Source organism: Theobroma umbraticum, unplaced genomic scaffold, assembly GCF_002168275.2.
Source record: "Theobroma umbraticum cultivar Fairchild unplaced genomic scaffold, ASM216827v3 scaffold_204.0, whole genome shotgun sequence".
NCBI classification, from domain to species: Eukaryota; Viridiplantae; Streptophyta; class Magnoliopsida; order Malvales; family Malvaceae; genus Theobroma; species Theobroma umbraticum.
The window spans coordinates 4,723,021-4,733,783 of NW_018397267.1; the positions used below are offsets into that span (position 1 = coordinate 4,723,021).

Sequence of the window (10,763 nt, forward strand, 5' to 3'; positions counted from 1 at the left end):
CATGGATAAAAGGAGAGCGAATGAACAAATATATATTAGGAAAAAAAATCCATAGGTTGTAATCAGGAATATACATATACACGTCAAGGTAACGCATGCAGGCACCGTCATTTCCTAACTAAGGAAAAACCGAATGAAAATAAAACTTACCAGAAAAACAGGGATAATGGAAACGGATTAAAATAAAATAAATTAAAAACTTTAGTACGAGTAGATAGACAGAAAATGGTAAGGGCTTTCTCATAATCTGATATTCCTTATTTAGTTGTAGACCCCTCCGAAAATCCTCCAAAATACTCTTCTCGCTCTCTCTCTCTCTCTCTCTGTCTTTCTCTTTCTGTCCTTCTCTCTCCTCTTCCTTTCTCTTTCTCATTTGGAAGGACGATTCGATCTCAAGATAGATATTCAAAGAATTCCTTAGATGTCTGCAGAGAAAGTGCATGTCGAGCACTGTAAAGGTGTCAATGGCCTCGACAAGGTCATTTTAAGGGAGATTCGCGGTTGCTCTGCTGAGGTTTTCCCTTTCATTCTGTCTTTCTTTTTTTTTTATCTGATCTCTCGTTTGCGTTTTGTTATCGGATCATTCTTGTCTCTGTTCTTGAAACGAAATGATTGTTGTGATTTTCGTTCGAAATCTTCGAGCCTGCCTTAACATGTTAGCCACATTGTGAAATATTATCGTTTCTTTGAAGAGTTTTGCGTGATTTTGTTTAGTTGATTATTGAATTATCGATTTAGATCTTGCGATTATCTTAGGTTGCTGTATTATGGAACTCTGATGATTTAATCTTGTAACCGTTTTGCTTAATAAATCTTGTGATGATTCGTTAAGTTTGCATTTAATTTAGATTAAGGAAGAATTCATCAAGATTTCTCTTGTCGTAGTGGTAAACAGACCTAAGGTGTTTTATAGTGCAAAGAAGATCAAGAAGATATCTGGAGAAGATTGTTGTGAAACCAAACTTTTGCATGTGCGTGAGAGTGAAAGGAAGCCAAAGTGTTTTAACCAATTCCATAAAATTGTATGACAAATTCTTGTGAAACCAAACTTGAGCTGCAGTTTTAAGGACATGATTACTAATTGTATCACGTTTTAATTTGCGAAAACTTTCCCTCTCGAACATTTTGTGGAGATGGTGGGAGAAATTATTAGTTTACGTGAATACTCAAGAGTGTTTATGGAACAAGTACTTGTAAGGTTGTTTGGCACATGAACAAACTTGAGATATGTTTTAAAGTGGAAAGAGTTTATGCCATGTATAGAAGATGTTTTAGAACACCTATCTTTCTTGTTGTTAGTGTACTCTGGCATGCAGTTGTGCATGCGTGATTTCTTTTAATGGTAAGTCATGATGGCAATGTTAGTAAGACTATTATTTTCTATACACGAATGGGAGAGTTTTAAACGTCCACAAGTGAGTTAATATGCTTACCACGTTCCTATAGAATGATAAATAATAAGTTAACATATGTAGCTAAATGGACACGTGATGATCAATTAAATCCACTTGTGTAGTTTTTCGAACTCCATCATGGGTGTATAGATGTGATCCATTTTGGTATCCCGCAGATCATGGCACCTCATCAATTTTTTGCTAATGATTAATATCACTCTGAACATTAATTGGTTTGTTTGAGTATGTACAATTTTATTGATTGATTTTTCTTATATTAAACGTACATTAAAGTGGAAATAGTATCCTTGAAATCCTATTTCATGAACTGAGGAAGTCATGAGTGCCACTTATCTAGTGCAATTTATTCTTTCTTCCCTCTTCGTCTTCTTCTTCTTTTTTAAACCTGAAAAAATTAAAATATGCTTGGGAAACAAATCAGTTTCTTGTGTTCATTCTGCTTTTTCCATTTTTTTTTCTTAAATAGGTGTATCTGTATGGAGGTCAAGTCACTTCTTGGAAGAATGAACATGGAGAAGAGCTGCTTTTCCTTAGTAGTAAGGTATCTGTTTAGCTTAAGAATTTAATGCATTCAAGTTACCTCTTCACCAGTTATTAATGATCTACCGTTCATCATTAGAGATAGTCTTAAAATGTGCATGTAATAGTTCATGAAATGAATTTACCACATTGGTGGTGGCAGTGGTGATATCGTCTTATCCCACTTATTAGGCAACCACATGCTACTAAATGCCCCATTAATCGTGCAGTGCGATGATTAATCACTTACAAGTTATAGTATTTTCTTGGGTGTTTGATTAACACTTAACGCTACTTCTTGGTTAAGAGGTTGGTGCTTAGAAAGCACTTTTGACAATACGAGTTCTTAGATAGTTTCAGAAGGAGAGGAGTGTCAAAATGACTGTCAGTTATACTGACCTTTCGATAAGGATAACGTTTTTTTATTTTCATAAAGTACAGAAGAATCTTTAATTGAAATGGTTGATGTATTTGGATTTTATGCAGGAAGAAAACTAGCAATTTGAACGGATTTGCTAAATATTTATGAATGCTTTCTCAATTAATAATTTGTGCTTTCTGCAGACTACGTTTAAGCCTCCTAAGGCAATTCGTGGAGGTATACCAATCTGTTTTCCTCAAGTACGTGCTTTAATGCTTTTAGCTATTTGTTTTTGCCATTTTTTATATTTTTGTTTCCAAGGTCAATTGTTTGCCATACGCAGTTTGGAAATAATGGTTCTCTTGAGCAACATGGATTTGCAAGGAATCGATTGTGGAGTGTTGATCCCGATCCCCCACCATTTCCATCAAATACTTCTCACAGGGCCTTCATTGACTTAATCCTCAGGCCTTCTGAAGAAGATGTGAAGATCTGGCCTCACAGGTGCATTACTCAATATGAATTTTGATTTATTTAACGCATTTCTTAAATTGGCATTTCAATTTCAATGCTCCTCTTTAAGCAAAGTTGTTAAACTGGCATGTAATAATTGTTAAACGACTGTCTGGACCAGATTTTAATGCTGTTTATTTCCTGTATAAAATTTCCTTTTTTCACCGTAAAAGGAATTTTCTAATTATGGCATTAGGTTGTCTGTTGTTTTGGAGCTAAGATGTATCTAGTGTTAAAATTAATCATAAATGTGTTCTGTCTGTAGATTTATGGGTTAACTGATTACATTTGTGCATCACTTGTCTATGAATGTGTTTTGTACATTTAAAGCATTACTTGTGTGTGTGAGACTGATACTGAAGTCCTATAATTTGGATTAAGGAATATGCAATTATATGCAGGTATGAGTGTCGGTTAAGGGTAGCTCTGGGACCTGGAGGTGATTTGATGTTGACATCCCGCATTCGAAATACAAACACTGATGGAAAGCCGTTTACATTTACATTTGCCTATCACACCTACTTCTTCGTCACTGATATCAGGTTTAATATATGTATCTTGCTATTGTGTGGTTTTTACTCATGGGAATCTGCATTTAAACACAGAATTATGTATCTGTAATTTTGTTAGTTTCAGTTTTAGTTACAATGCTGGCTACCTTTTTCTAAAGAGTTGAAAGCAGTGTGAGATGCAATCTCTGGTGAACATTCTATGAAGAAATCACCCTATAGCCTCGGACTGTCAAAAGCTGGAGTATAAATATGAGATCAAAGTTGTGACATAACTTAGTCACTGAGCATAAGTAGTTTACTGACACATATGATTAAAACTTATGCATGTTACAGTCTTGTGCATGCTAGGTAAATGGATTTGCTTTGTTATTGCACATAGATTTTCTAAATATTCTTGCAACAAATGATGATTTGTTTGATCTTGAAATATTGTAGAGTAAGATTATAGTTATGATTAGAAGCAATTTCTATTCGGTTCACCTTTTAATAAAATGTTTATATTACAGATGGAATGAAAAAGCTCTGTTCTAGATGTTAGTATTATGATACATTGCTAGGACATACTCATTCTGTGTTCTTTACAATTCTTTTTCGATTTACTTTTATTTAGTGAAGTGCGAGTGGAAGGCCTAGAGACACTGGATTATTTGGATAACCTGAAGAACAAAGAGCGATTCACTGAACAAGGGGATGCAATAACGTTTGAGTCAGAAGTTAGTGTCAACTTTTCATAAGCAGACTTATGCTTTTCCTGTATTTTTTTTTATTCTAATTTGTATTTATTGTTTTATGATTACTGTTCTTGTTGATGAAAAAGGTGGATAAAGTATATCTTAGTACACCTACAAAAATTGCCATCCTGGACCATGAAAGGAAACGTACGTTTGTGTTGCGAAAGGATGGACTTCCAGATGCTGGTGAGTTTATTGTCTCTATATACTCCTACACTAATTTGGAGCACTATGTAAGTCGTGGTGTGAAGGTGTATTTACTATAGGAGATATGAATATTTTATCTGTGATCCATGCTTCATCTTAGAAGTTAACAACTCTAGAATCAGTTGACATAGTAGTCATTGGAGCCTCTAAAGGTAACAAACAGCATGAGGTTTATCTATTTAGTATCCAAAACTCCATTTTTAACTTTATTGGCCATGTTAGGGGATTGTTCTCCATGACATCCTTCCCTCCTGATGAATCCACCTTTAGTGTGGTTTCCCGTTCAAAATTGTTCTGTTCTTTTACCCTGTTTAGAAGCAAAGTTTGTCAGAGTGGTTTGGAGAAAAATTTACTTGCATAACCTGAATTGTGTAGAACAAAGGACAACTGCTTGTTGTTTCATATGATGCAGTGGCAGGGCATCAAAAATTGTGTCATATAAACTGCTCTTAACTTAACATCTTCATCTGGTTGTGTATTATTCTAAGAAAGCTTTATGCTGGTGGAGTTATGGAGTGTGGATACAAATGAATGTTTGAACCTGACTAGTATTTCTAGTTCACAGTCAAATGTGCCATTGTAGCTCCTTCAATCGTGATACTATATTTATTACAACAACGCAGACTACTTTTTTTTTTTTTAATTTTAAAACATTTTGATTGGACATGTAAGAGATTTACTGCTTACTTGGCTATGTATCACTTAATCTTTCCTTTTACATTATTGGATAAGCATGTAAATCATGGTTAGATTGCCGGTTACATTTGGTTCCTATAATTTTCAGTTGTGTGGAATCCCTGGGATAAGAAAGCAAAGGCAATGCCTGATTTCGGTGATGATGAGTATAAACATATGCTATGCGTAGAGGCTGCTTGTGTGGAGAAGCCAATCACCTTGAAACCTGGTGAAGAGTGGAGAGGACGGCAGGAGCTCTCGGCTGTTCCTTCCAGTTACTGTAGCGGACAACTCGACCCGCGGAGAGTATTCAGTAGTGGTTGAATGTTGGCTTTTTCTTGGGCATATCTTTGTACAGTTTAAAGACAGCAATCAGATTTGCACAGCCGATTGGGCCTCAAACTATTGGCTCCACAATAGGTGCTAGCCAAAGCATTTTAATTGCAAAAATTGTCTATGGTGCCGAAAATTTCATATAAAGGGTATGGTAATTTTGCAAATTCAAGTTCTTTGGATGTTTGATTGCTAGTCCATTGATTTTTTAGATTTAGTTTCTAGGAAATGCTCTGTTGTTGCATGTTGAGGTCCATTCTCTTATTGATATACCACAATAATTTTCAGAAAATTGTACGAGCAAATTTATTAGAGCTTTCCGGTTTGGTAACAGAATCATTTGTGAGATTACAGACCAACTCGTATTTTTCAAGTGTCGATGACTTTTTGGAACTGTGAGGAGGAAACTAAGAAACTTAATAAAAGTATTAGAACAACAAATTGTGTTGTAATTATGAATAACGAAGATATTAATAGACATAGGGAACTATGCAGTCTTTCGGGTAGAAAGGTAGTCTATTTGAACATTCTTTGATGCAAATTTCATTGGCAGAAAAGTTATGCATTGCTAAAATTTAATAATAATGATATAAAATACTAAATGACTTGAATTGTGGAACTACAAGGATGAACAAGATTCTAATAAATTAAATATGAAAAGCATGGAATAATCTAACATAATTATTTCTTGTTAAATCCTATCCAATGTTGTTTGCCCCGAGAAAATTGATTTAGCAAAAACTAATATTATTGGTACTATTTTTTGTCTTTAATAAATTTTTTCTTTATATTAAAAAAAAAGGATGTGTTTGGTGGAAGTTAGATATGGAATTGCCAATAATGAGTAGTACAATGTTCAAAAATTATCTGCTATCGGTAATCACATATTTATTATATCCTCATTTTCCGTCAGAGTCTACTCTTTGGGCGTGCAAAGCACCCTCCAATAATATCTGAACACGTATTAGTTACACCTGTCAAAACATAAAGCGTTGTTTTCACGTTCCTTAGACCAACGTGAAATTGATCTCTACGTTCCTCCCAAAAAATAATGCTCATAATATAAAAAAAGAAAGAAAGAAAGAAAATGAAATGACAAGCAAATTGATCAAATAGGGTAATCTGCAAAAATCTTTTGATTGCAAACCCAGAAAGCCCAAACAGATTTTTGGAAGAGAAAAGCAGAAAAAAATGCTTTGACAATGCAACAATTTTTTCTTGACAGAGAGAGAGAGAGACGCAGAAATAGAAAATGAAGATGTAACGAGAAAGAAGCTCGAGTATGAAGGAAGATAGCAAAACGAATTTTTCTTTTTGTGTATCTGGAGGAAATTTTCTTCACTTTCTCGAGCTCCAAACAGGTTAGAGCAACTAAAATTCACCTTCGAAATTCTCTCTCTCTCTCTCTCTCTCTGGAATCTTACATCTCTTTCTTTGCAACCTCTGTTGTATTCGATCTCCCTGTGAAATTCAAGCTATAGCTGAAAATTTCACATGAACTCTAACTTCTTAAATTTTGTGATCTACGTAAAAGAGTTTGCCTTTTGAGGGTGGTATTTTGCTGCTAGCTTCTATATATTGAATAAAGAAGAGGTTTTATGTGGTTGAGCTTGTTTTCCTGGATTTTGTGGTCCAATCTATAGGTGAAGAAAAATAAAGGAGGTTTTTTTGTTGATATAATAGAAAGTTTGGCTTTTTCTTTGGGTTGTGATTTGAATTTTGATTGATTGAATTTGGAGGGACAAGTTCAAATCTTTGAGCTTTGGTGAGAGCTTTACTCTTGGTTGCAAAGATGCGTTTTATATTGGTGTCTATGGGTCTTTCTGGAGTTAGTGGAACATCTTTAGTAGAGTTATGGAAAGTGGGTTTTTGGAAATGGAGCAAAGAAACCCTAATTTAGTTGGGGTTTTGGGTTGGAAGAAGGTGTACGTGTCTGTATTTTTGGTCAAATAATTTGGTTATGGATTTTTATCGGTGAACAATGCAACCGCCACATCAGCATTTGCGGATCAATCTCATTGAGTTGAAAGCTCAGTTAATAAAGCGGCTTGGGCCGGAGAGATCGAAGCTATACTTTCATTATTTGAATAAACTATTGAACTTAAAGATAAGCAAAATTGAGTTCAATAAGCTCTGTTTTCGTGTTCTTGGGAGAGAGAATGTTAGACTACACAATCTCTTAATCTCTTCAATATTGAAAAATGCTTGTCTTGCCAAAGTCCCTCCACCGCCGGTGACTGGTGATGAGAATCAGCAAAGTGGGAATGTTCTATTGTTGCCTGGGAAAGCAAGATCTAGAGCATCCACTAGGCTTAATGCCAAGGTGGATTCTGCCTTTCATGAATCAATAATTACTAATGAAAATGTTGTCTCTGGGAATGGCAAGCTGACTTGTCGTGATATACGGAAGCCGGTGCAGCATCATCAAGAAGTCTTGGGCAAAGCAGATGACGGAAGGGATGTTCTGCTTCACAACCCTGAGATGTTACCTTTAACAAAAGGATCAGCTGGTGGTTTTCTTTCTGAAGATCGCAGAGAAAAAAGTGAACCATTGGTTGTTGAAGATGGAAAGGAGTTATGTGCTAGAAGTTCATTGCAAGCACCACTTGGGATATCATTATTTTCTGATAGTATTTCTGGGGCCCGAAGGGCGCTGCCTTCTGTGAGAAGTGGTGGATATTCCAACTCATATGATACTGGTGGATTGCTTGACTCTGAGGCACTGAGGGAACGCATGCAACAAATAGCTGCATTGGAGGGCCTTGGAGGTGTGTCAATGGACTGTGCCAGTATATTGAGCAATGGGTTGGATATCTACTTAAAGAGGTTAATTAGGATGTGCATTGAGCTAGTAGGAACTCGGCATGGATGTAATTTGAGAAAAAACAACACACTCAAGCACCATTTGTATGGGAAGCTTGTTAATGGTGTCTTGCCAAGTCATCATAATCATGTGCAAAATAGCAGTAGAGCTTTAGAAGGGATAGATGGACAGATATCCTACAAACTTATTTCTTTGCTGGATTTCAAAGTTGCGATGGAATTGAACCCACAGGGACTAGGGGAAGACTGGCCATTACTGCTTGAGAAGATATATATGCGTTCATTCGAGGAATAACAATTCAGGAACTTGTGACTCTGTCAGAGTAATTGATTTCGTAACTTCTGGTCCAAAGGTTCCCAAAAGTAGCAATAATGTTTCTTGGGTATCATTAATGCATCGGATACTCTGTTGCAGCCATTTTGATCCATGTGCTGCCTTTAGGATAAAACTATGCCCCTTACAAGATGAATTGGAAGGGGGCAGAGTATTATCCCTAACACCATACTTAGTGGCAAGTTGGCAACTGACCAAAAGGGACAAGGAGAAAAGAAAGCCCACATTTGGTTGCCCTGTTGTACCTTTAGCATAATCTTGGTTCACCCAGTTTTTTCTGTAATTTATAGCCCATTAGGAAAAACCTTTATAACAGTTTTGCAGGAATAATATCTTTAGCTTAGTCGGAAGATAAAATTGCATGATGTAAAGTTCCAATGTATGTATTTGCAAAACTTAAATCCAGTCGGAATCTTGATATCAAAAGTTATGTGCACTTGACCATTCTTGCTAATTTTACCCAGGACTTTGAAATGTTTCTATGAACAAATATCATATTTAATTGTTATCATGTGGAATTTGCTGTAAATTCACATTATAACCTTATATTTTCTGTTCCTTTTTTTTTTTTAAGTTTTTACGTCTTATTACTTTATGTTATGGCTCTTCTGAACTAATGAAGATTAGCTCTATTTAACTGTACTTTAGATACTTTGAGTCATTGATATTGACTGAAAATTAAAATTTTCATCAGATATATTCCTCTTGCTTCCTATTCTTCAGCTTAGATGATATGTTATAGAGACAAAATATTTACTCCAAATGTTCTGCATGTCCTAACCATCCCTTTGATCTGATGGTTACCAGCCCTTGTGGTATGATATCCGGGCCTGGGTTTTCCTCATATTCAAGTTGCTGTGCATGCCTGTTGAATCGTGAGAGTAGACCAATGTTATTTCATTACACCTTTTATTTATGTGGCTTGTCATTTAGAAGCCTTGAAATATATGAACCATGCAGATCAAGCAAATCCAGTGCCAATGAAATGATATCTTATAAAAAATCACAGCCACAGTGAGTGATAAAGCTCCAAATGATCATGATTCTGTAGGAGGTTCCTTGGGTTTCTGACTTTCCAGTTTGGCCTATTAGTTGTCTGGATTCTTAATCGGTATAAGATCTCATTTCCCACAGGCTTATTAACACATTTTTCCAGTTAGATTTAATTAGCTTTGAGACAAAAATAGCAGATTACGCTCAATCTCCAGATCAATATATCTGTGGCTCCTGACATTTGAGCTTCTTTCCCTTCAGAGGTTTGAGACACGGATTCTCACAACCCTCTTATTTTACTTAATCTAGATTAGACTTTTCCAGAAATTTGGTTTGTAAGAATATATCATGGTACACATACCCAATGTTATAAAGCATTTAGGGTGTATTTTCAAGTATCTCTGACATGATATTTTTGGAGGTTCTATTTACTGTAAAACACTCATCTTACTGCTAATTCTTTGAATTGTAGCACTCAGATTAAAGGTTTCTTATATAGTGATTTTTATTTGATTAGAAAATAGGCCATTGCTATTTGTGGCTATTCTTTTTTCTTGTATTGATCTATGATTTAACGAACGTTTATTTTTCCCGGACTCATTGTTGGACTAATTTTTTTATTATTTTTCCATTTAAACATAATGTTCTCTTCTAATGCACCAATCACAGTAGGAGCATGAGGATTTCACACTTTGACTTGATCACAATTTGTGTCAGCCTATCACAGTTACAACTTAGAATTTCATTTAAATATCTGAATTAAACTCTCTAACCCCAACTGTTTCACCTTCTATATGCTACAGTCTAGTCCACATTCTCTTGCTTATCCTAAAACACATGGGTTCCTGAGTTCTTGTCTGATATAGCATTATCTTCAACAACTCTAATATATTTAATTATCTAATGAAGTATCAGTTCTACTGATGTTGTATGTGAAAGAACATAGATGGATAGGAGTTAAATTCAATAATAGTTGATATCCTTTTTCAAGAAATTGAAGAACTATGAGATTAATTAAATGCTGTAAGTTCATTTAAATTTGTTGCACAAATAATATAAAAGAAGTAAAAAATGATTCTGTGCTACATTAACAGCAACAGTCCGAGTTTTGCATATGTTATTTGTGGTAGTGTGCTTGTAACAGAGACGTACAGTAACATGCCTTGCAAAGCACTAATCACTACATTTCCATTGGTCTTGTAAATGACTTGTGAAGTTTTATTGCTTGCTATTCCCAATATCATAACATTGCAGGAGGCAGGTAACCTGAACTGACCAGGATTGCAATGTTTTGAAATTGTGGTTTCTTTTGTTTCCATTATTTCATTTTTTTGAACATTTCACCTT

At 35.2% G+C, this 10,763-nt stretch overlaps 2 protein-coding genes across 2 annotated transcripts; both read left to right on the plus strand.

Moving 5' to 3' along the window:
• The first annotated feature begins 239 nt into the window (after positions 1-239).
• Positions 240-5,433, plus strand: LOC110424172 (putative glucose-6-phosphate 1-epimerase). Its single transcript, XM_021438690.1, has 8 exons — positions 240-514; positions 1,882-1,956; positions 2,499-2,555; positions 2,639-2,799; positions 3,210-3,350; positions 3,931-4,033; positions 4,138-4,237; positions 5,043-5,433. Exons 1-8 carry the CDS (start codon positions 422-424, stop codon positions 5,255-5,257), a joined length of 945 nt encoding a protein of 314 aa, XP_021294365.1. The 5' UTR covers positions 240-421; the 3' UTR covers positions 5,258-5,433.
• Positions 5,434-6,334: 901 nt separating this feature from the next.
• LOC110424386 (uncharacterized) lies at positions 6,335-8,994 on the plus strand. The gene has a single exon (XM_021438944.2). It carries the CDS (start codon positions 7,248-7,250, stop codon positions 8,382-8,384), a length of 1,137 nt encoding a protein of 378 aa, XP_021294619.1. The 5' UTR covers positions 6,335-7,247; the 3' UTR covers positions 8,385-8,994.
• The last annotated feature ends 1,769 nt before the right edge of the window (positions 8,995-10,763 follow it).

Excerpts from the sequence above, each read along its gene's own strand:
- LOC110424172 (XM_021438690.1), top strand. The coding sequence starts at position 422 with ATGTCTGCAGAGAAAGTGCATGTCGAGCACTGTAAAGGTGTCAATGGC. Across the intron at positions 2,800-3,209 it reads GTGAAGATCTGGCCTCACAG|GTATGAGTGTCGGTTAAGGG; the intron begins GTGCATTACTCA and ends AATTATATGCAG. Across the intron at positions 3,351-3,930 it reads TTCTTCGTCACTGATATCAG|TGAAGTGCGAGTGGAAGGCC; the intron begins GTTTAATATATG and ends ACTTTTATTTAG.
- LOC110424386 (XM_021438944.2), top strand. The coding sequence starts at position 7,248 with ATGCAACCGCCACATCAGCATTTGCGGATCAATCTCATTGAGTTGAAA.